This window comes from Mastigoproctus giganteus, chromosome 3, assembly GCF_048544385.1.
Source record: "Mastigoproctus giganteus isolate SK-2022 chromosome 3, ASM4854438v1, whole genome shotgun sequence".
Taxonomy (NCBI): domain Eukaryota; kingdom Metazoa; phylum Arthropoda; class Arachnida; order Uropygi; family Thelyphonidae; genus Mastigoproctus; species Mastigoproctus giganteus.
Genome location: NC_143577.1, coordinates 200,451,802 through 200,478,440, shown reverse-complemented (window position 1 = coordinate 200,478,440; position 26,639 = coordinate 200,451,802). Strand labels below are relative to the sequence as shown.

The following is a 26,639-nucleotide window of genomic DNA, read 5'->3' as shown; positions in this document are numbered from 1 at the left end:
TCTAATGAAAATATTCAAAACGATTTTCCTTCCTGAAGCTGACAACGCTTTTCGACCGTATGTCGTGATCACAGGAATGAAAATTACCGAATCGGGTTAAACCTGCAACTTAAATAGTGATTATATGTCTTCGTGCATGCGCGTAAAGGTCCATGCATCGGAGATCAAATATGGCCGCCGAACATTAACAGAACTCTCGTGTAATTTAATTTCAACAGTTTCTGCAATTAATAGTCGAGTATAATTACGTTGAACGTTAAGTATTTTGGCCTCGTTAAATAAAAAAGTATGTTTTTCGTTAATGGCATGAAAGGCTAATTCCGACGCTGCTGAACGAGAAGCACAAACTGAGGCCTCGTGTTGATTTACACGAATATTAAGAGAAAACCGCGTCGAACCTTGGTAAGACGAGTCGCAATCACCGCAAGAAATGTTGTATACCAGATCATTAATTTGTGTTGCGAACGCGGAAAGAACCGATCAATTGTTCAGTATAGTGTGTAACTTCCGTATAGGCCTAGCTATAATTTTAAATTCGGTATCTTTAAAGAATCTGTTAAGCTGTTTGTGCCACTGTTCAACATATGGGACAGAAATAAAGTATTTTATGATATTACTATTGTTGATTGGTGTAAAATTTTGTATCCTATCCTTAGCTTGTACCCTAATTCGATTTATTGTGGTAATGGAATAACCCCTGTTTCAGAATCTGCTAGTTAATATTTGTATTTCTGAGTCCAAAGCAGAATCCGTCGTTGAATATTTATAGGCATTTAGAAATTGATTAAAGATAATCGATCTTTTGTAGGTGAATGGGTGATAGCTATTATAATCTAGAAGCATACTGGTGTTTGTGGGTTTTCGATAGATGCTAAATTGTATTTTATTCGAGTCCCGGGTAAGCGCGAAATTTAGAAAGTTTAATGACTTTGTATCCGTATCTTCCCTTTCCAATGTAAATTTGAGTCTAGAATGAATATTATTAAACGAATGTAAAATGTCTTGGATAGTACTACTATTGGTAATAACTAGAACATCGTCTAAATACCTCCCATAGTATGTGATACGGGGACGAAAAGGTGTCAAATGTATCTGCTCAATCGTTGAGAGATAGATCTCTGACATTAAGCCACTCAGGCTCAAACCCATTGGTAATCCAAAAATTTGTTTGTACACCTTGTCTCGAAAGGTGTGTAGTTAGCCTCAACTAACAGTTTAATTAAGTGAAAAATTTTCTTAATAGGCAGCTTTGTATAATTAATCGGTGTCGAGTTTTTATTTAACATATCCCAAATAATATCTAATGTGTATTCAACGTTTACATTCGTATATAATGGGGTAACATCTAGTGAGAATAAATTGTCATTGTCGCCGAGTCTACAGTCTTTAAGATTATTAAATAATGTATCGTAGTTCTCAATCCCAAATTGTATAACCTGTCTAAAAGGTTTTATGATGTTATATACATGTGTGGCTAAGGCTGAAAATGCCGAGTTCCTGTAGGAAACAATGGGTCGAATAGGAAATCCAGTCTTGTGTAATTTTACCTGACAGAAAAGTGCAGGAATATTGTATGTTCTGGACTTCAATTCCTTCAACTGAACCATAGTAATGTAGTCGTTTTTACGATACGTGGTTAACGTTTTATTGTATTGATTTACCAAATTGGTAAACAGTCCCGGGTCTACTTCACGATAAGTGGAGGTATCAGACACAACTGAATCTAACTTATTAATATAATCATGTTTATCTAGTATTACCACTGTATCTCCTTTATCTGCCCTCTGTATAATAATGTCCTTATTTTCCCGAAGTTCTCGTATAGCCGAACTATCATGTGTATTCAATTTAGGAATTCGCATTTCTTTTATGTTATTTACTACTTGGTTAACTTGTTGAATAAATACATCTTTTTGTGGAACATTACGAAGTCCAAATTCAATATCAATTACGCATTTTTTTATGGAAGTGTTCTACGTACTATAGAGGTAAACTCCTCTTATTATTTTACTAATATTATTATCAACATAGAACATATTGAGTATTACAACTCTGATTCATACTATCTAATTAATTTTTAAACTCTTATTGACTATTTCATTCACTTCCTGTCTCTCCAGTAGTATACAATCGATACACACAATTATGGGAGATTTTTTGAATGGCTTGGTACAAAATTACATTAAATCTACACTAAGGTACTCGGCCCAAAGTTACTATATTTCTTTCCTAAAATATTGCCTTTCTTTCTTTCTTTCCCAAACATCGTTCCGAAGTTTGCCAGGGTGAATTTAAATCAAAAAATTTCAGGCATAAAACAACTAACACTGGCGACATCGCGTAATATTGTTAAGCTTGCCTTAAAATCTCGATATTCGAATAAACAAAAATACCTTTCCCAAGTTAGGAAGCTTCGCGATAAATTAAAAAATTATCCACATCCGAACGATTAGTCTGTATTGAAGACGCCATAGATTTGCGACGGGAAGCACAGGCCTCAAGAAATAAAAAACAGACACTTTAATAAGTTGCAAACATTATCAGATAGGTCAAGACACATTCATGCGAATTCTAACATTATTATCAACATAGAACATATTGAGTATTACAGCTCTGATTCATACTATCTAGTGTTCTTGTACATACACCTACATATATGGAACAGCCGAGCTGTCCGTCGTGCACACTGTATTTGAAACAGCATCACCTTACAAAATATTCTGCCAGCGTCCGTTGCACCCGGTGCCGGGCATTTTTCATAATGAATTTAGGGTGCCTTCACATTAAAAAGTTTGAGAACCACTGCTCTAGGACAAGGAATTTTTTGATGGTAACTTGAAGAATCCCAGACCAGATTTCAGAGGCATAAGCCAGAATGGGAAAGATTCATCTCTGAACATGATTTATGATTTTTTTTGTCTTGAATTGCTGCTGTTTCTTGCTTGATTAGCCATTTTGCTTTTTGAATTTTTTTAGTGACATATAAATAGTGAGAATTAAAGGAAAGGTTTTTGTCAAAAACAACTCCTAGGTCTTTGTGAACATATACATTTGGAATTGAAACATCTGCAATTTTAATTTCTATGTGGTTTGGGTTTCTGTAAGGAATAAGTTATTTGAGCAGATTTGTTTGCATTTATAGTCAGATTGAGATTCTTCAGATACTTCATGATTCCACACATCTGTAAATTCACATTGTGGCTAACCACGCAAATGTCATCACAGGCTTTTGAGATAATAAACAACTTTAAATCATTGGTATAAGCCAGCAGATTTGAATTTTCTTTTAGAAGTGGTTGTAGAGATGCTGAAAATATAGTACTGGAGAGAATACCTCATCAGAAATGCCTGTTGTGGTTGTGACAAGAATATTATCAGTATTAGTGGGGAAAGGAGATGTCTGTGATTTAGGATGTACTGTAGGTAGATAGGATATAACCACTGTGTCAACAGGAAATGCTTTTTTTAGTATATCAAACGGCTTTCTTGTGATCAATGTTGTTGTTGAAAGCACCTTTGATGTGTAAGTAATAGACATAGCATTGTGCTTTATTTTGAAATGCAGTTTGGATGCACACAATGGTGTCAGCTAGGCTTGTTGTGGAGTGTCCTCTAGGAACAAAATGCATTTGACAGGTGCATTAGCGAAGATTGCATCGTGAAGATATGGCAGCATGATCTTATCGATAATTTTAGCGATTATGATGATACAGCAATTGAATGATAGCCTGTACAGTTATTACTACTAGCTTGTTTTGGAATTAGGGTAATTCTAAAAGTCTTCCATAGTCTTGGAGGGAATGGATGGGAAATGCACCTGGAAATAAAATGAACTAAAGAATCAATGATGAATGCACTGGACTGAGGAGTATGCATTTACATGCATACTCCAGAGACTCATAGGTAAATTAAGTCCAGAATTGCTCCTTGGGGTTTGTCAGATGTTTTTCCACTAATGACAACAAAGGACAACTTAGGTTCCACCTCTAAGTCAACTAGGTTGGATTTCAGCATACTTTATTTACTTGTTTTTTTTTTTTTTTTTTTTTTTGGTAGTTGTTGGCGCATAGGCTTCTGTGGCCATAATGCACCTCCCAAGGTTTTTACAGTACTTTTGATGTATTTACTTGTTCTGCAAAAATTAAATCTTCTGTTTGTTTGCTCTGGCAACCAAAGTAATGCTCCCATATCTTTTTACATATTTTGGTTCATGTCTTTTGAGGTTGATAGGCATCATAGAGAGATGCCAATATTCCTTATATAAGCACACAGTTTTAAAATAGTTTTATCAGGTCAGCTAGATACCCCCACTGGTTTCATTTGGTTTTTTTATGGCACAAAAACTACAAGGTATATTGCATCATGACAGCACCCAACTGGACTGAACATATTGGTAATGCTTTAAAAACTATCCAGATCTGCTCTGCCAGCTGTGACTAGAGGGAGTCTGAGTAGTGTGTATACATTACACATACTCATCCATGTGATCCGAATATCTTAAGCTTCCACAATCGTCTTAATTCACTTTAAAAATATATATGGTCTCAATTCCAATCTCAATGATGTCCATTTCCAACTGAAGCTCCATTTACTTTTTCCCGACAGAATTTTAGTTAGACTTCCCCAGCCACTCATCTCATTTGAGTTAATTATTCCTCTATGATTCCTTTTGCTTTATAGGTGGTACTTTTGCATATGTCTACTTTGGTATTCCTTATCAGAAACTTCCTAAGCTGGAATATTTTCTATACAATGTTCTTTGGCAGGGCCTCTGAAAGTGTGAAGAACAGTTAATTCTGCACTTTTTATATGCTCTTTCATCAATATAAAAGGGATGTTTGGGAAGGGCCTACTTTGGTGGTGTGGAAGTGTTGCACTGATTTCCTACATGTATGCTATGCCTCTGTAATGCTACGTCACATTCTGACATGAAATTAACCAATGTTAAACTCATTTTTATCCCTCCAAATACAACAGCACCAAGCCAACCATCAGACCAAGAAATTATCAAAACGTTTTAAGGTTTTTTAACTGAAAGAAACTCTAAAACATATTTTGTTGGAAATGGAGTGTATTAAATCATTATCAATAAATAACAACCAATGTACCAAATGATGTGCTGTGGTTTGTACCTTCTTTAAAACAAATTAACCCAGAAAACAGAATTATTATTGCTCAAGGGATCAATATCAAAACAAAGCATCAAAGGCTAAGCCATATCTTAACTAGGTATCTTTATCTAATTCATGTTTTTGTTAGTTGTTTATCAAAGCAAAATTTGTTGTATAAAATCATGTGCATTCTGATTATTCAATGAACTCTGGAAGCAAAGTAATCTGGAATTTCTGTACCAAGGGCATGCCAGTAGAATATATTTCACTGAAAGTTGAACTTGGAATAACGTACAGCAAGGAGGATTTTCACTGGCTAATTGGTAACAGTGCATAAGATACGTGAGAAATTCACAATTTAGCAAATATCACTTCTCTGTAATTTTGTCTGTTACTGGAGTCCCACATTAGTGGATTAGGTTTTCATGTAATTTACTGTGGGTTTAGTTTCTTCATGCCTGGGCCCCCACCCCCATTCACCTTCATTTGCTCTTCTAACAAATGGTCAGTAGTCAGTGTAAGGTACTACTACTGATTTATAATATGGTTGTGATGCTGACTTAGATACATTATCTGCTTTGTCAATGTTCACAGTCCCTGAGTGTCCTGGGATCCAGAAAATTTCTGAGTTTAATAACTCTCTGAGTCAAATAAATCTCTCAGAAATAATTCTGGAATTATTTCTGAGAGATTTATTTGACAGCAGTTGATCAGAATGCAGATTTCCTGTAGGAGAGGATGATAAGAAGAGTGTTTTCTCCTTTAAGAAGAAGCATCCTGATCTCTTCTGCAGAGATGGCACTGAAAGAATCACAATATATTACTGTAGAAAGTGATGATTGCTGATATGGCACCTTCGTAGCCAGGTGGGCAGGAGCAGTAGTGCATAGCACACGCTTCTTGATTAGACCAGGGTTCGAGCCCGTGACCACCAAATACGGAAGATGCGGAAAGGTCAGGGAATGACTACCGCATATCCCCGGAGCAATATGGCCTCAGTTGCTAATGCTCCTAAAAACCAAATAGCATAGCTGATATATTTCAATTAATGCAAGTTGGATAGCATATAGTTCTAGAGAAAGTATGCTGCACTTAACAGTGGAATTTTGATACTACATATGAGGGAAACCAACTTCTGCATCCACATGCAAATGGAACTTAGAACTATCCTGATAGACCAGGAGTTTGCTTGTGTGTTTCGAAGTATGATTAGAATGTAGCCATGGATGTTAGATAATGGAATATCTTTTTTTTTTTTTTTTACCATGGGGCAAAGTAGAGATCTACATCTAGCTGATTTCTATCCCAAGGGCATGAATTCTATTGAAATAAATTTTTCACTTATGTACTATTTCTCAAAGACATATTGCAGGCTTAGGTAACTGGGCTTAGCTTCGTACAATGTTGGCCTAAGAGGACTGTTGCAATATATCCAAACAAGGGTAATATGGAAGACTTTGTATTTTGGTAGTGTAATGGCAGAATAGGCTTTGTCTTCTAAGATAAAATGGCGGATCGTGTGAACGGTGAGATTCTGTAGGTATCTAGTGCAGATTTAGGTGCACTGTTTTGGATGGCATTGAGTTATTTTAAGATGCTGTTACTACAGTTCCAGAGTCTAATCATGATCTGAATAAAATATGGTATAAACTGGGTACTGACTGTCTGTAAGCACCCAAAAATGTTGGGTACTGCCCAGAGGATGTTTAATTGCTGGAGGCACATAGTTTGCAGATAGGTAATATGTTAACGAAAATTCTGTTTGGTGTCTGAAACTAAACCTAAGATCCTTACGGCATTTGATATGGTTATTTCTGTGACTTTTAGCTTTAGGAGAGGAGACTGCAATTTACAGAAGTGTACTGATGTAGTTTTCCTTTCAGTACATCCATAGCCATTGTATTCTGTCCAAGTTTCTATTTTAGTTGTTGCCAATTGTAGCCATCTTTCAATGATAGCAAATAGCACAACCATCCACATACATGTAATCTTCCATCATTGCTGGAATGTCTCAAGTTATGTTACTGATACATAAATGATACATAACTGATGCAGAAAGAGTTGCACTTAAAATTAATCCTTGAGGTACACCTTGTGTGTATATGCTGTGGATAATGCATTCTGGAAACGTGCTCAAAAGGATATAAGATGGAGTAAACTTTGAATAAATTGAGGCAGGTTACCTCTGAGGCCAAGAACTGTGGAAGTACTGGAGGATCAGACATCTCCAGGTGGTGTTGAATGTGTCTCAATATCAAAAATTATCATTACAATGTGTTTTTTTTTAAATAAAACAATTTTAAATGTGTTCTCTGGCTTTGATGTGGATATTTGCTGCACACCTGTTATAACTGATATCTGCTGGGTGAGGAAGCATCTTTTTCCAGTTTTATTATGGCTACTACTACAAGATAAACATTCTTTTCAAAAATTTTATTGTAAAATTGCAATAATGTGGATATTGAACTGGAGTTAAGGTGCCAGAATAGTGTAATAAATGCCACCTGGTACAGCAGAAGTATTTCGGAGATTTTGGATAGCTTTGAGTTCGATAGTAGTAAATGGTACATTATAAGAATATAATTGAGTAAAGCAAAATTAATCTTATGTTATTCCACAGAATTCTTTGTGCAGCTAAATGAGTCCTTATGGGAAGCAGGGGATCAGGTGGCAGGTAGAGGTTTCAGCTAATGACTCTATCATTGCAAAATCACATCATGATTTTGCAATGGAGCAAAGGAACAAATATCAAATTTTGCTTCAAACTAAATAAAAAAATCTGTAACAGAAATGTATGAAATATTAAAAACTGTTATGGTGATAAAATGTTAAGTTATACAAGTGTGTTTGAATGGTGTAAGCGGTTCAAAGACAGATGTGAGGATGTTTGCAATGACCAACTAAGTGGGCATCTGTCAACCTCTCGAAATGAGGACACAGTTTGCAAAACTTTGGGAAATTTTGCGGCAATAGATCATTGTTTGACCTTCAGAATGATGGCTGAACTGGATATGAATAAGGAGACAATTTATCAAATTCTGCACAGCCTCACAGATGAGCAGAAGCAACAAAGAAGTGTTTTCCTATAAAGACTTCATCCAAAGTTGTCAAAACAACCTTAATTTATTCTAATGTATTTTCTCTAGATATTAGTGTCAGGTGTTCAGTATTAGACCCAGAGACAAAGCATTAGAGCATGCAGTGCATTTCAGAATCATCACTAAGCCCTAAAGAGTTTCATTTACAGAAGTCCAGAATCAAGACAATGCTGATAGTTTTTTTTTTTGACAATCAAGGTGTGGTTCACAACAAATTTATACCTGAATGGGGGGGGGAGTGTCAATACTGCATTCTATGTAAAGGTGCTTCAAAGACTACTGAAGTGCATTTCCCAGGCAAGGCTGCAATTTCAAAAAATGGCAGCTGATTCTTGTTGTATGACAATGCAACCATCCATTCCACATTTGTTGTGAAGACATTTCTGATAAAACATGGCACTGCAGAGATCAACCATCCATCCATCCTACTCTCCTGATCTAACACTAGCAGACTTTTTCCTCTTTTCCAAGGTGAAAACTGCCCTCAAAAGAAAGATTTCAGGATGTCGAGGACATCTCTTTGGATGCCTTCACTGACTCTTTTCAAAAACTTTTAGATATATAATAAGTGCATTCAGTCAGGTGGGATTACTTTATAAAAATAATGCCATTTTTGAGCTCCTTCACTTTGTGTTCTTTTCATTGCACCAGTCTTGGAACTTTATTGCCACACCTCATATGAGTTTCCAAAGAGAAGTTTTATAAACAGTCACATTCTTGAATATTCACACTCCTCGATTCAAAGTATGTCCTGTCCTGGAGATCTAATCATTAAATTTTCACACCTCCTAGAGCATCAACCACCTATGTTCTCCAAAGTAATGCTCCCATCAAAGGGATTAACATGGAAAGCTCCTCCCATTGATGTAAGTCCCTACTTTCATTTTGACAGTGTACCTAAGTTTAGATACTGTATTCAGTATATCGCTACATTGTAGCATCGTGGGAATGACATAAAAGGCATAATATTGCTATTTTTATGGCAACATGCATTCAATTGATAGTCTCACTGCTGGTTGAAGGCCAATGATAGGGGATCTGTTGGTAGGAAGCAAGAGTGGTAGTGCCATAGATGGTCTGAAACTTTCATAATTATATACTGTGAGCTGGGATGATCAAGTACGCATATATCCCACACTTGAAAATCTGCTTTATGATATGTTTATGTATGGTACAATTCCATTAAAGAAGAGAGAGATGAATCAGTGATTTTATGCATAATGGCACATTGCAGGTGATTACAGGGTGGGCAATCTGGATTCTGTATAGTAGAATTTTGACCTGTTAGCATGATAATTACCATTAAGGAAGAAAGAATGTTATTAAAGCTCTATTACAAAGAAAATGCTATTTCAGCTTTAAGCGCTTTTGTTCGAACTTTATATTGTATATGCTGTTAAATATTCACTTATATTTAAAATATATATTTAATTAAAGTTTTTTTATATTGATGTACAATTTTATTATTTTATTTTATTGTATTTATTTTATGCTTCTACTGTGTGAGCCAGTTTTCAGCAAGTAAAAATACAGATACATACATTTATTTTAAGAGTGAAAGTTTCAGTTAAAAAGAAAAAAGTAAAGAAAAAAATTCAATTTGCACACCCATTTTTATGAAATTTAGGGAATACCAAATATGAATACACAGAAGTAATAAAAAATATATTGCATGCCTTAGTTTCATGCAGTACAGAAATATGTTCCTCATGCAGAACCTGATAGTGAACATGCACATATTCCATTCACTAGTATATTACCTTTTCCAAAAGATCCTCAAACAGGATAACCTGGATATTAAAGAGATAATATGTGACATGAAAGTTAAATGTTAATGATAAATTTCACAATCTTCACAAGCTATTTGAAAATGTAGGTTGACCTACCTCATCAAATTTTTGCACTAAATTTTTCTTTTCATTTTCTTCACCTTGAAGTTTGGCTTGAAGTTCAATTAATTTAGCTTGCAACTGGAAACACAGTAATACAGAAGAGATTAGTATAAACATGTGAATAGCTGAATCAACAGTGGCTACACAGTACCTAATTAGAATCAGAATGCTTATTCATTATTTTTCTTGAAAAGTACTTTAATCACAGTACAAATGATACAAACAGCACAAGTATCTTTTGTTTTTGGAATTGTCAAATCAATTATGGATCTATTAATAACATTTGTAACTATGTAAGTTTTATTATAGACTGAGAAAGGAGGCCCAGGAACAAGTCAATTATGGTATACTTAATTCTTATGATGAACAGTCTTAAGTACATTTGAGGAAAAACAAAGGATTAAAAAAGGGACAAGGGTTTAAATTGGAATGAAAATTAATGGCTTTCATTCCAGAAGAGAATGATTTCAGTGTTGCAACAGGAGAAAATATAAATTAAAAGGGCTGTTCAATAAAGAATGATAATCTTTTTTTCCACAACATACCTTTATTAATCATCCATATCTGATGGTAATTTTCAAAGTAGTGCCATTTGATGAAATGCACCTATGTTGATGTTTCTGCCATTCTTCAAAAATATGGCGGAAACTATTTTTTGACAACTGTTTGAGAATCGCTTCTGATGTCTTTACAACTTCTAATGACTGGAAACATTTTCCTCGCAGCTCCTTTAACTTTGGGGGAGGGGCACAAGGTCACAGCTATAGGGCAGATGTGGAACACATTTGACATTAATGCTAGCTAAGTACTCAATGACAGTAGGAGCATGAGGTTTATTACACATTGTAATAAATGGTGTGTAGCCCAGTCGGAGAGTTTGCAGAGTACTGGCAAACCGCATTCTGCAAATTCTCCAAGACTGGGCTACACACCATTTACTACAAATCTCACCAACGAAGACCAACCCCATACTCTTAAAGGGAACACTGAACACCCGCATACAACCCCAAATTAAAATTGGCACTAGAACAATAAGGCTCAGCACAGAGCTCAAATAACTGGGCATCATCTTGGATACACACTTATCCTTCAAACCGCACATAAACTACCTAAGAAGAAAAATAAGAAACTGCACTGCCTTAATAAACGGAATTGCCCAAAGAGACTGGGGACTGAAACAGAGAATGATGATGTTTTATTATAAAGCAGCCTTCTTACCAATCACAACATATGCAGCTGGGGACTGGTACAAAAAGGCCAGCACAGCCGAAAACCTAAGAATACTTGATTCCATACATAGAATCATGCTACTCACACCTGCAGCACAGCAAGCACAATGCCCTGCAAGGCATCGCCTGGAACCCTCCCATTGGACCTAGAGGTGGTGAGGAGAGGCCCCCTCCATGAGTTCACTAAAGGCAATGCTTGTACACACCTTGACTTCAACGGAGATCTAGGAAATAACCGAATTGCAGAAAAAAGGAGACTCCAGACCCACTTGCTGCAGGCGTGCCCGGCACAATGGGATGTCTCCATCAAAGGTTGGATAACAAAGAAGTTCTTTCCAAAATGTAGATAGATTCCAACTTAATTACCAACCTGGCATGCACCTGGTCTGTTTGTGACATACCTACTCACAGGACATGGTGCCTTAAACAGCAAACTAACAATTTTGGGAATAACTGAAAATCCAAATTGTACTTGTGGTGATCCAAAAACCTGGTCGCACCTAATGTTCAACTGCCACCAATACGACGACATCCGTTGCCAGCTGGTGATAAGACTATATTCACCGAAGGACCAGGAACAATTCATCCTGGATGATAAAGAACCATATATGGCATTCACTGAATTTGCACAGAAATTGTTTGACAGACACCGAGCCACACTGGCCCAACAAGCGAATAACAACACAACCGGAAACTAAATGGAGTAATAAATGCAGACCAAAATGGTAGAGGAGGAACAGGTAACAAAAGGTAACTGAGAATGGAACAAGCAACACAACAACAATATAAAATGGGACAAGCTACTATTCTGTGCAAATTTCACACCTCCAATGAGAATAAAAGGACATGGTCTACAACTCTGTGACTAACTTCAACCCTGAACCTGCAAAAGGGACACATGGATCTGACCCCATGCAGCTTCGCTGCCATCAAGCCTCGTTGGTAATCAGAATCAAGCACCTGATTCCTTTTCAACCCTATCATGGCGGGGGGGGGGGGGGGGGCACCTTGTCACCCCCTTCCTGTCTGGTGAGGCATGAGCATACCTTACTGACCAACTGGGGGCACCTCCTCTATTGCTCCCATATCAATCCCGTCTTCTGTCTCCCCTTCTACTCTACCTATAAAAAACGTGAACACGCCACACTAAATTTAACAACACTCAAAATAATCTTTGCCCAGTCTCGGCCTATCCAGCTACATAATATCAAACCCCCTACAGCATACATTGTATGTGAATGGGCATACAATGTATGCTGTATGCAGACAAGCAAAATCAGTATATACACATACATATAATATTTTTTTTTTTTTTAGGTCCTAGCTGCCAAAATCTCAGGAAACTAAGCAGCAGGACCTGCCAGAGTAACTAAGTCTACTGGGTTCCTGGTCTACCTCCATGGGGCAAAAGTTGGGCTCCAGCAGCTAAATGACCAGATGAACAATGGTACACGACATTACACATGTACAATACCCACACACTTTTAAACCTCTGGCATTCCCAGCAAACTGATACACCCACAATGAAAACAACACAGAGATGGGGAGAACCCTTGGTGTTGCATGACACTAATATACCTTACATATTGTAGTGATGAAGCATCCACCCACCTGTGTGAAGTTTTGGTTGTTTGCCACGAATGTGGTCTCACAAAGTGTGCAGTACAGTTCTATAGTAAGGTCCTGTAACAGTTGTATGAATTTACATGACCTGTTGGAAAAAAATTCCCTGAATTAAAAAAAAAAAAAAAGATGACTAAAACCTTTCCTGCAGAAGCCAGAACTTTACCTTTTTTCCAGTGTTGGTGATGACACAGATTTCCAGAAAGAGCTTTGCTGTTACTCTCTGGGTCAATATGAAGAAGCCTCGTGTCATCTGCTATTCTCACCTTGTGTAGAATCTTCAGTAATCATCTTTTGCAGCTCCTGACAAACCTCCATGCAAATTTGCTGTTGCTCAGGTGTGAGTAGTCTGGAACCCAGCATGCATAAACACGTGTTATATGCAAATGGTTGTAAAGAATACTGTGCGTGCTTCTTACTGATATTCTCAATATCTCTGCCAGATGCCTTACTGTTATACAACGATCTTCCTCACAATTACAGAAGCAATGTTTATAGTTTCTGTGACAACAATGGTTGGTGCTCCAGGACTGCTAATTTTTGTGATTCAATCACTTCCATCTTTAAACATTCTAAACCACCTGCAAGCTGTACTATATGGATGCACAGATTCACCATAAGCCTCTTAACATTTTGCATGCTTCAGCTGACATTTTTTGAGACGGAAACAAAATTTGAAGGCAGCATACTGTTTCCATGTCCATTGTTATGTAGGAGAAACTGAATAGGTATAAACATGACCAACAGCCAAAGCCTCACCACATGCAAGAGTCAACTGCATAGTTGCTGTGTGTGTGCAGCTTGGGTTGTCTTAAATTCTGAAGCTCAGCTAGAAATAGCAAGCAGTAATAGTTGTTCATGAAAAATTATGATCATTCTTTATTGACCAGCCCTCATAGATTTAGTCTGCCAAGGGAAGACTTGGCAAACTTTAAATCATGTGACGAACTGAAAATTGTAAATTTTCAGTTCATCCCATTTCACATTTTAATGCCAAATATTATTAAGACTGAGATGATCAAAGAAAACATTCTAATGATAGAAGATATCTTCAGAAAAGGAGAACCTGGTTACTTTTATAGTTCTAGGCTTTAGTTCTGCAAATTTCAGCATGTGGAGAAGAGGTATACATGAGGAGATCTGATTAAGGTGTTTAAGGTTTGAATGGATTGAGTAAGCTAAATGCAGGTGAAACCCTTCCTTTCACTCATATTACATGCATGTGGAGCATAAATTCAAATTGAAGAAAGATGGTTGCAAGGTAGATGTGCTGAAATTTGCTTTCAGACAGCAGGTACTTTATTGCTCAAACTTCCATCTGGTGTTATGTAGATGGATAGCTTAAATAAATACAAGAAAGAACTACACAAACTATTAAGAAGGGGTATACAGGTGATATATGTGAAGTTTTTTTTGCTGATGCTGTACAAGCTTGCTTTTTTTTTTTTTTGCATAATTTGCCAATACTAAGACAACAAAACACATCTTGAAAGAATAATCATCAATTCATGAAAATCATACACATTTCTTATCATGAATAATGGTATGAAATTTGTATGATTGGTTACACAAGGATTAATAATGGAGGTGATTACCTCCTCACAGTTATTCAACTCTCACACCAAGCCCTTTTCCAACAAGTTATTCAAGATTGATGGCTGTGAGTGAATCCAGAGGCTGTGGGCAAAAAGGGTTAGCAAGATCACAATTTGGGAAAAAACTACATTTAAGAAAATTCATGCTTCAAGTTCTAGAACTTTAGCAAATCCTACAACCATAGTAAAAGTCTAATAAACTGGTTAAACCACATCTGAGTGGGCCAGCCAACACAATGTTACAAAGCATTTTTTTTCTTTCTTTTCCTTAAATACTTAGATTTCACTATACAGAATACAAATTCTTATTGTGTTCAAACTTTAAAATGAGCATGGCAATGTACAATTCATAAGGTTGTTTAGTATTAAGGCATATTCGTGTTCTGTAATTTATGGCATGGGGAAATTTGTTGGAATGTTAAAGAATTGCCATTTCCTATTTGTGGCTAAAAATTAATAACTCAGTGATAATTAGTGGTAGGGAAACTCAAGTGTATTTTAGTCCTGTGGTTTCTTTACATTTGCATTAGGCTGCTTCATATAACACTGTGAAATGAATTTCAACTGTAGTGTTTGCAAAACAAGCTTTGATATAGTGACATGTAACCATCTGCATTTAAAGGGAAAAATAAATATTTGAAAATTATGCATTCATTACAGCATTATACTGTATATCTTAATGAATCTTGGGTTACATACACAATGTTTGTAAGCAAGTGTGGACTGACCAGGGGGGTGTTGAGGCATCTCAAATCCTTATGTCTAAGCCTTACCAGGTTTCCCCAAATTGTTGGCCATCTGGCAATCAGTTTAGATGCCAGTCTTGATTAGTGATTTTAAAACAGTTAAAGAACAATCAAACTTAAAATTTCAATTTCTATTATAAAAGAAACTCAATGAGCTAATTGCCCCAAACAGCTTACAAACTAAACACATTTTACAGATATAATACGCACACACAGCACAACATGATTTTGGATGTAATATAAATCATAATACAACAGACTTTAGGAATAACGGCACTTTCGGGGATTCAAGGTGCCGTTATTTCAATTTTTGCGTTATCTAGGAAGTTTTATGTTTAATATATTTAATACAGAAATAATGAGGCTAAATAAGAAATAGAGAGATTAAGATTGCAATTTTATTAACTACACATAAGCAAACATGTTGATGATTCAAAGTTATATTCTGTCATTAATACACTCCTACCTACGCCCCGTTCTATTTTCTTTATTATATCAAGTTTATTCTGCACGAGTAGCACAGTTGTATCCATCACCATCCTCTCCACACCGGGTGGAAAAGGCTCAGGTTCGAATCCCGTCGATGATGTGAGGAACTTTTATGGGTTTTTTTCACTCCGTGGCTGAGTTGGTCAGTTTCGGCTGTAGATAGCAAGGTTTCCCATCCAGCAAAACAGGCAAAATGACCATAGAACACACGCAATTTACAGACTTAATATGAACTAACTTTCCGGGTGATCCTAAAGTAATAGCTTGGATTATATCAAGTTTGTCACTAAGCTTTAATGTTGTTGTTCTTTTCTTCTCTGTATGAGGTTTATTAACTTTAGGAATCATGGTGAGGGGTTTTTAATTTAAAATAAATGTAAAGCACTGGTATAATTTGTGATATCAGTATAGAATTCACTTTCAAAATGGCGAACATAAACAAATACAGTAATCATGTGACCTGTTGTTTTCTTTTTCGGCTATATGTAAACATCCGATCTCAATGTGCCATTAGCTCGAATGTTCTGTTATTTGGGGTGCCATTATATTTACAGTCTACTGTAACCACAACTAATTACCATTTCCCCACTGCTAGTTCTCTTTGTTCAAAAATTCAGCTGCAAGGCCTCTACAGGTGCAAAGCCTGGGATATTCCCCACTTTGCCCATACCCTTCACCAGTGTTCAGGATATCAACAGACAATAAAATATGCCCTCTTTAAGGGCATATTTTAGCAGGTTTTGAAATTTGCCTCCCCCAGAACTTCTCTGGCATAATCAATTGGATTGTGATCAGAGGATCTTGCAAGCTACCTCAGTGGGTACCTTTGCTTCCAGAAATTCATCAACCAACTGGACTATTGGAAAACATTATGGAATTAAAGAGCAGCTGCATCCTGGTGAAGCCTCACACAAGGCTTTAAGGTTCATCTCCATATTGATGAGCAGTCATGGTTCTGCCCTCACTACATGGAGGATATGCATCCATTAATGGTGATACTTCATCATAAAAACTGCCCTTATCCCAAATTTTGGAGAGCTGATATTGCACACTAACTTCTCTTCAGATGTAATACCATTGAGAATCACTATTCAGGCTGAACCTTGATTGTCATCACAGTTAGTTTTATTGTTCGGTGTTCAATTGCAGTGCATATCGAACACTGAACAATTCGCTTTTATCATGGCATATTGCTTTTTAAATCTCAATTGAAAAAGCAACATGACATGATAAAAAGAGGGTCTTGCAGATTTTGATTAAAAGAATATAAATTGCTTATTTCTTGACAAAGTTCCTCTTTACGTCTGCAAGATCCTACACCTTGATACAGTATAACCTGCAGCAAAAGAGGTCTTATGCAAGTTGACATGCAAATAATTTTCAGTTGCATTTGGCTGCACCATTAACATTAGATATTGGATGTCTTTCAGTGCTGTTGCTAGTTGACAGCCTTCGCTTTCCTTAAGTTACTTGTTACAATCTCAGGAATTTTTTTTCACCATGAACTGAAGAACCTGAATCATTCTTGCCATGTTATACGAAAAAGTCAGTAAAACAAGGAAAGTAAAAGAAAAGCCTTCAGATGCATTCTCTCAACACAGAGAAATAAGTGAATATCGACTAAAATTCTTGGGGTGGATACAAGGACTAATAGATCAACAGTAGCCGCTGCCAGGGGTATAAGTGATTCTTGCACTGCTTCTATTGAAATGCAATTGAGCAGCAGCCTGGAAAGCAAGGCAATGGGGATTTCCAGGACTGCTGGGAGACATAGTGGAACAAGTAAATACATGGGCTGTGTTAGGGTAACTAAGAGTAGAAACAGATGCATGTATACTTGCATGTACACCAATGCTAGGAGTATAGTTAATAAATTCGATGAGCTTGAAGTGCTAGTCAAGACATCAAAGGCATATATTGTTGGGATATCAAAGATGTGGTGTCACACAGATATAAACAGTGTAGAATTGGAATTTGGTGAATACAATGTGTACAGAAAGGATACATAGGACAGGAAGTGAGTGGGGGTTTTGCTGTTAGTTAAGAAACACAAAAATCTAAGGAAGTGCATCCAATTGATGTTGGTGGACAATGCAATGTTCAGTCGTCTGTTTGGTGCGACATAAGCACTGGAAAAGGAAAAATTAGAGAGTAGGTGTGTGTGTGTTATAGGCCTAATGAATCTGATGAGTATAATGAGCAATTGTACAGAGAAATAGAGTGGGCCAGTAAATTAGTGTGTCTTATAATGGGGGATTTTAATTTCCCAGAGATTGACTGTAATTTGTGGATTGGTCACTCACATACTAGCAAGGCTTTTGTGGATTTATTGGATGATTGTTTTCTACAGTAGCAGCATGTTTGGGAGGCAACTAGAGGGAGTAATACTCTTGATCCGATTATCAGTAGTGATTCTTCAAGCATTAAGAATCTGCAGATAAAGGAACCACTAGGTGGCAGTATCAGTGTGCTGAAGGGAATTTACTCAAAGATGCAACTACCACAAGGGAAGGGTTTTTGCTTTCATAAAGGGGACTACAGTGGTCTGAGACAGTATTTAAATTCTATACGGTGGGATCAACTACAGTAAACCCCCGCTATTCGTGGGGGTTACATTCCTGAGAAACGTTGCAAATACCGAAAACGCGAATACTTAGTTATGGCTCCCATAGTAATAAAGGGGTTCTTCCAAAGTATGAAATATATAGGAAAAACTAGTCTAAAATTTTGTCTATGTATGTATTATACGTACCTTCATAATATGACTATGTACAATGACAGTACATAGTGAAATGCAAGCATATGGCATCAAAATGAAAATAAGAAAAACAATTTAATAATAAATGTAATATTTATTAGAAATTTCAAACAAATCTTTCAAACCAGCGCCTTTGCTAGCTAAAAAATTTTTCCCGCCAGTGCTATCACCAGTTTCGCTAAAGTGTTGATAAAGGAGTTTTGCTTTTTCACAAATGATGAGTGAACTTAACGGAATTTTATTTTGAGTTCGGTCTTCTATCCGCAGATTTAAAGCTTTTTCCATTTTTTCTAATTTAACATAACGAGCTACAGAGAAAATTTTTGAAGCAATTAGCACGTTTTCATGGACACTATGGCGAATTTTTTCTTCCAATTTTTTGATTGATCATACGGTTGATTCATTGATTTTATAATGTTTTGCCACTGAGGAGACACTTTCACCATTAGAAATTTTGTCTAATAACTCAATTTTATTTGCTAATGTCATCACCTTCTTTGATCTTTTCACATTTTCCTTGTTATTCGTTAGCCATATTTTTGTACGGGTTAGAAAGAACTTGTCCACAATAAAGTCACTTTCTTCCGTTAACACACTCGAAAAAGTCTGTTTTACACTGTAAAACGGTAGATTTATCACTTTTGTAAGTGATAAATTGATAAATTTATTCAATTTATAAGCATATAAATTAAAAGCAAACGACGAAACCTTCCATGACAAGCGCATAACACATACTGAACAAGGATTAGCGAGAAACATCCACGCTCGTGATTTTGTCACCCATTTCTCCCCACCCACTGAGCGCTGTTTTGACTGGGAAAGATAATTTTAGCCACGCCCATGTTTTTTTATGGCGGGAAATATTCAAGGCGCTTTAAATTTCACATTTTTTTAGGTTTCATTTTATATTAAATCAGCGATCACGAATACAGATACCGCGAATAGCGGAAGTTTACTGTATTATTATTATTATTAACCATATGGTACAAGGAAGCCTGAGGCTTATGCTGCACCAGACAAAAAAAAAAAAATTTCTGAATTTACCCAGAGAGACAGAGAGAGAAGTAGAAGGGAATCACCAAGAAAGATAAGAATGGTGATATCCAACTCAGGACCCTGGGTGTGCCAAGCCCATACTCACCAGATGTGAGCCCTTACCAACAGAAAATTCAAAATGGGAAGCATTCAAAGAATTAATCTTGGAAGCTACTAGGCCAAAAAATATTATTCAAGGTTTAGGCCTAAATGGATGTCAGATGAACTAATTAGACATGTTACAGAAGAAAAATGCACGAGATACACAAAATAACAGGTGACACAGAAGCCTATGATAGATATAAGCTGGTCAGTAACCAAGTCACAAAGGAGGTTTGGTAGGCGAAGGCTGATTACGAGAAATCTTTGGCAAAGGATGCAAAGAGTTCTTTACTTATGTAAACTCTAGAAGGAAGGGGATGAATCTGATTGGTCCACTTGATATCGATGGTTCAACTGTTGATGATCCTGCTCAGGTAGCTAACAAACTAAATGATTATTTTGCATCTACATTCACACATGAGGAGTTATTCAGGGAGGGGAATGCCAGAAGTGTTTTAAACTCTGGCAGTAAGCAAGATAATCTTGTAATAACTAAGAGTAACGTGGAGGAGAAATTGTTGAAGATAAACATAAGAAAGGCACCTGGGGTGGATGGAATCTATCCAGTTATATTAGAGGCGGTGGAAAAGGAAGTAAGCAAACCCTTAAATATAATTATGAGAGCTTCCCTGGATTCAGGGGAGGTACCCATGGACTCGAGATGTGCAAATGTGACCCCAATCCATAAAGGAGGTTCAAAGGGAGACACAGGTAATTACAGACCTGTAAGTTTAACTTCTGTTCCAGGGAAATTAATGGAGGCACTGGTTAAAGAAGCATTGCAGGATCATCTAGACAAGACTTCAGTTATAGCTCGGACACAGGATGGGTTTGTTAAGGGGACGTCTTGTCTGACCAATTTGATTGGATACTATGATGTGGTCACAAAGCAACTGGATGCAGGGAATAACTTTGATATCATATATTTGGATCTTAGAAAGGCTTTTAATACTGTTGTACATGGAAGACTGCTGCACAAATTGGAGCAGTGTGGCAAATTGCTGCTTTGGATAAAGGGATGGTTGAGTGGGAGAAGACAGAGTGGTAATCAATGGACACTGCTCTTTGTGGACTAATGTTATTAGTGGAGTTCCTCAGGGTTCAATGTTGGGCTCATTGTTGTTTTCTGTATTTATAAATGATATTGATGATGTTATATCAGGCTTAATGTCCAAGTTTGTAGATGATACGAAGGTTTGGCAGGGTTGTTAATGACACTAATGACAGTACACTGCTAGAACAGGATCTAGAAAAGTTGAGCAGATGGGCTGAGAGGTGGCAAATGAAGTTTAACATTGACAAATGTAAAGTACTACATATGGAAAGCAGTAACTCCAGAGTAACATATAAACTCTGGGGTACTACACTGAGAATGGTAGAGAATGAAAAGGACCTGGTGGTAATTGGGCAGGCAGATATGAAGTTTTTCTGAGCAGTGCAATGGTCTGCAAGAGTAGCTCATGGTATCTTGTCAATGATACACAGGAATTTTTCTAGCAGGGATAAGGTGGTGATTATCCCCTTGTATAAGGCAATGGTCAGACCACACCTTGAGTACTGTATACAGGTGTGGAGGCCTCATTTTAAGAAGGATGTAGAGCTGTTGGAACGAGTACAGAGAAAGGCAATAAGATTAGTGAATGGAACAAAGGGTTGAACAAAGGGAAGAAAGGCTTAAGTTTTGTAAATTACAGTGTCTGGAGACTAGGCACCTGAGAGATGATCTGATTGAGGTGTATAAAGCCTTGAATGGTTTGAGCATGCTCAATTCTGATGGGATTCTTCCTCTTGCTCAGAATAATCGCCTGAGAGGGCATAAATTCAAATTGAGGAAAGACGGACGTAGGATAGATGTGCGGAAGTTTGCCTTTAGCCAATGGGTGGTTGATTGTCGGAACAAACTTCCATCTGTCATTGTAGAAGTTGATAGCTTAAATAGATTCAAGGCAGAACTTGACAAGTATTTGGAGCGAGTGGATGGGTGAAATAAGGGTTTTTTTTTTTTTTTTTTTTTGGCTTATGCTATATAAGCTTGCTTTCTTACATCATGTGTCTTTGCTAATGCTAAAATGAAAAATATCATTTAAGTCAATTTCTAGAAGACATAAAATTTGCATGTTGAAAGACTTTTACACAATTTTATAATATTCTATGAAAAATCATGTGAAAATTTATATATGATATAAGGTTTAACTTTCTATTTCCTTTTTACATGATTATGTATATTCCCGTGTTAAGCTTGTCTAATACTGCTAGCCATGTGGCATAGTCCATTACAGATGTGATGGTAAAATCTAACATATACTGAAAGTCATGATTGATATAATTATCAGTGTTCTACCCTGAAAATTTTTCCAGCCAGGTGGCATTATGAAGTAGCTGGGTGGGGAAGTGTATACTTTCCAATATTATAAAATTTTCCATTATCTATAAATGTGACTTAAGCAATCCAGAGCAAAAATTAATTGCATAATTTAACATTACATGCTCCTGTTGCATTGACCTCCATTGTATAGTATGTTCGAATTAATACAGCCAGGCCTCGCATAATGCAAGTTCGATTAACGTGTTTTTCAGTTACTGCTATTTGAAAAAATTATACCACTTTTCGCTTTACACAATGCAAATTTCCAGTCAACGCAACTTTTTTTTTTGTGATAGGTGAAAAAGATTTGAATCGCGCGTTAAGCTTACCACACGTTGAATGGGCAAGAAACAAACATTTGCCTGCCTCTGTGTTCCACCAACCATCAGAAGAAGACTGGTTAGGTCTCCCGCTAATAAAGTTAGTGCAGACATGCATTTAAAAATTCTAATTTTTAAATGAGCCAGATGAAAATGTTACCATGAAAGAGATAATGGTAAAAGAACTAGATGAAATCTTTCGTATCACAGAGAACTTCAAACCTTTTGTTTGAGGTTCTCTGCGATATTTATTTCACCAAGGCCCAGAGAAGAATGTTGTCGGTTATCGGAAATTTATTGATGAAAAGAGAAAGTCAACACTGTTAAAATATTTCCGTAACAAATTGTTTCTTCATTGTGTATTTTATGTTAGAGGTTTCTCTAACTTTCTCAGTTCACAGCGCCCTTAGCGTCTCAGTAATTTTTTCATGATGCACCTACACTAAGAGAAATACCATCTAGTTCTTTTACCATTATCTCTTTCATGGTAACATTTTCATCTGGCTCATTTAAAAATTAGAATTTTTAAGTAGTTCAGTCCAAAACTTAATAAGAAATGTTGAAACTGTGAACTACCTCGAGCTAGTAGTTTGCGCGGTATCCGACAGATGTTGAGTATCGCTGTGTTTCCCTCAAAAATTTAAAATATTCCGTGGCGCACAGGTGGGAACCACTGTTTTATGCAATAAGCATTTAATTTCATAATTATTTTCATTATCTTTTACATGATATACAGTTAAAAAGTTATTTAAAAGGTATTTTTAAATTTTTTTATGGACATTCCTGAAGGTCAAGGACCAATTATAATTTTTCCTATTGATTATTATATTTGATTAATGCATTTCCGTTTTGCACGATGCCTTCGCAGGACGAATTAATCGCATTAATTGAGGTCAGCCTGTACTGATCGAGATCAGTGAGCAGTACTGTACGGTTCCGAGAGAACTGCTTAAATTTTAGATGGATGTTCAGTTAAGTTCACCGGGTGGTGCACCCATTCAATAGGTCCAGGGGAGAACACTGATTATGTTTATAGATAATATTCACAGAAAGTGAATAAATCCACAGACTAGCTTCAAAGGATTCTCATAACTGAAAAAGCAATAACTGCTTGGTTTGCTTGCTTGCTCCATGAGTAATAAGTACCGCTAAAAAAATTCTGAATATTTGTGAAAGATATTGTGAACTATGAGTCGATGTAAAGGGGACCAGACCAAACCAGACCACAGAGAGAGAGAGAGAGAGAGAGAGAGATCACTGAATTGTGTCAACCTCATCCATAATGGACTATGCTACATAGCCTGCAGTATAAAAAGCTAAACAGCACAGCTTCCTATGTTAGAGCAGTGGTATTTTGCATCTGGTCATGCAAGTCAAAGTGATAAAATAGAAGCCGTGGAATGTAGTTGAGATATCACAGAGATTCGAAATGTATGATTGTTGGAGCTCGTGCTTCGGATGCTTCCATACACTCTCCTCACTGCTAATCATTGTCAAATGCAAATCCTGGTGTCAACAACAATTTGGTTGGATACTAAAGGACTAGAAATGAGTGTGGACAAGCCCAAATACCTCATGCAACACAAGTCATGAACCCATCATTCATTGTACCCACTATCCAAGCAGGTGGCAGTGTTTGATTAATATGAGGCATGTTTTGCAGGCAAACACTAGGCCCCCCCCTGGTGTGTATGAACCAACGTTTCACTGATAAGGTCTATTGGCAACTCATAAGAGACCATGTGCACCCTGCCATGTTGCATTTTTCCTCCAGACAGAAACGGAATCTTCTAAGATGATAATGCACCATATCATTGGGCCTGTAATGTGCACAAGTGGTTCAAGGAACACAGTGAAGATATCACCCATCTTGATTGACCTCCAATCTGAACACCTGTGGGGTGTTTTGGAAGTGAGGTGTACAGACACAAAACCATCATCTACTCAGACACTGTGGAAAGTCTTACAGGCAGCACGGTTGGAGATCCCTATAGACAACTTCAGCATCTAGTAGATTCAATGCCTAGGCAAACAGCAGCTGTTATCCATGCAAACAGCAGCCCAAATTGGTATTAGATAGGTGGTCACAATTCAGTGATTACTGAGATATATATATATATATATATATATATATTTTTTTTTTTTTTTTTTTTTTTTTACCAGAAATTCGATCAGGGCTGAGTTTTAGGAGTTCCCTACTGGACAATTACCTGAAGATTAGCACTTAAGGAACTAGCAGTCTCTATTCTAGAAGTCGTAACTGGAAAAAATTGGGTCCCTCCTGTTTCTAGATGTCCTGGTTAGCAGAGATGGGTCTAGAATAAAGACAACGATTTATAGAAAGCCTATGTGCAGTGGCCAGTATGTTCATTACAGCTCGGCACAGGCTTATCATCATAAGAATAGTGTAGCCAGGGAGTTGTTGAATAGGGTGGGGACCCACTGTAGTACCCCCAAAGATAAGGAAATGGAAATTTGCAGAGTCACGGCAGACCTCAGGAAAGTGTGGGTACCCCCAGAGGGTCTTGGACAAATATATTTATAGGGTAGAGTCCAATCATAGAGAGTCGCCTGCTCCTGTGGCTACCGCATACATTCCTTACTATCCGGGCCTTTCAGAACGCATTGTACGGGCATTGCGGGAGTGTCAGACCCGCTGTGTGCAACTTCCGGGATGGAGATTGCACACAGTGGTGTCTCAAGTTAAAGATCCCGTAGCCCAGGACTATACTAGTAGTGTGGTCTATGAGATTAAGTACCTGGATTGTGAGGAGTGTTATGTAGGGGAGACGGGGCGACGTTTAAAAGACCATCTGGGGGAGCACGACTGCTATTAAGACTGCTAATTATGCGAGGTCTGCTGTGGCAGAGCATTTCTGGGAGAAGCAGCATCGGATCTCCCCTGAAAACGTGGTCATTACGGACCGTGCCCATGGATTTTGGGAACGCAAGTGGCTCGAGAGCTTGCAAATCGGTTCATCCAGTCGTATTACTATTAACAGGGACAGGGGGACACATTTACACCCCCCGTCTGAGGCGGTTGTCCTCAGACGGGATGACCGGTTCTGTTTGACACGCTCCCGAGCCACTTCCGTTTCCGATACACGTGTGGGGAATGCCGACCATGTGTCTGATGGACCACGTGCATGAGTGCCATGTGCCTGCTTCTTAAGGATATTGTCATTGCAGTAATAGTATACTGTTGAAGAAGGAGACAGCAGTTTCCAAAAGCTTCAGGTTTTATCGCTTTTAATCCATTTTATTTTAGATAATTTTATTGCTTCGGTATTTTTGACTATATTTTTAACGTTTTTATCGTAGTTTATTTTATCGTAATTTATTGTATTATTTTAGTCTTCCGATAGTGTTTTCATTATATTTTATTTCTGTATATTTTATTTTTATAGTAAATTTTTAATTCCTTGGCTGGTGTTTGTCTTTAATTATTGCAGTAATATCAAGGCAATCAGTGGCAGTAATTTATCCATTCAGGGTGATGAGAGGAACTAAAGAATACCCAAACTATTGCTGATCTCCCCACCCTCCATGTTTGACAGTTAGCACAAGACTGTCAGCATGATGCGCTTCTTTTAACATTCACCAAACAAACTCAACCTGATGTTAGAAAAAGTGTAAACGATTCATCTGAAAATATGACATGTTTCTAATCAAAGTGTCTAGTTTTTGAGCTCTTTACCCCATCAAATTCTCTTTATCTTCAGTAACAAGTGGCTTGGCAATAGCAGCTCTACCATAAATTTCAGCTTTATGAAGCTCTCACTGAATTGTTTTGCTAGAAACTGGATTGCTAAGACACATGAAGTGCTACAATTATTTTTGAGGGAGCAGTTTTATGTGTTTGGGCTACAATCCTTTTCAGTGTCTGGTGGCCTCTTTCAGTCAGCTTCAATTTTCTGCCATAATTTGTCCTATCAGATTTTGTTTTTCCATACTTGGTGAATGCAGACATCACTTTCAATACAGTTGCTCTGGATACAGTAAACAAATCATTTTACCCCTGTAAAATGTGCACCAATCATTTTAACTCTTTGGAATTCAGACAGGTACCGGTTATTTTCTTTGTGTACTTTTTTTTTTTTTTATATCACCTCTAAATAAACATAAGCTTTTATTTCCTTTCCTTCACAGTACACCACCTGCAAGAAGCAACAAAGGGGGAAAAAATTCACCATTGCATGTTCATAAATACATCATACAGCCATTAACAAAAGGTACTACATTCATCAGGTGTTTCCATTATTTTATCCACCCCCCC

The 26,639-nt window shown here is 37.1% G+C and overlaps 1 protein-coding gene across 5 annotated transcripts in view; it reads right to left on the bottom strand.

Moving 5' to 3' along the window:
• LOC150088570 (uncharacterized) overlaps positions 1 to 26,639 on the bottom strand; it is a 453,076-nt gene that overhangs the window by 139,205 nt on the left and 287,232 nt on the right. For 4 of the 5 annotated variants that reach the window (XR_016546740.1, XM_090369575.1, XM_090369576.1 and 1 more), the window contains exons 15-16: positions 10,096 to 10,179; positions 9,970 to 9,999 (exon numbers count right to left, since the gene is read on the bottom strand). Coding sequence is in view for 4 of the 5 variants with exons in the window: in XM_090369575.1 (XP_090225701.1) it covers positions 9,970 to 9,999; positions 10,096 to 10,179 (114 nt within the window). In the remaining variant the exon portion in view is untranslated. The remainder of the gene's footprint in view (positions 1 to 9,969; positions 10,000 to 10,095; positions 10,180 to 26,639) is intronic. The other variant, XM_090369577.1, reaches the window with a different exon arrangement.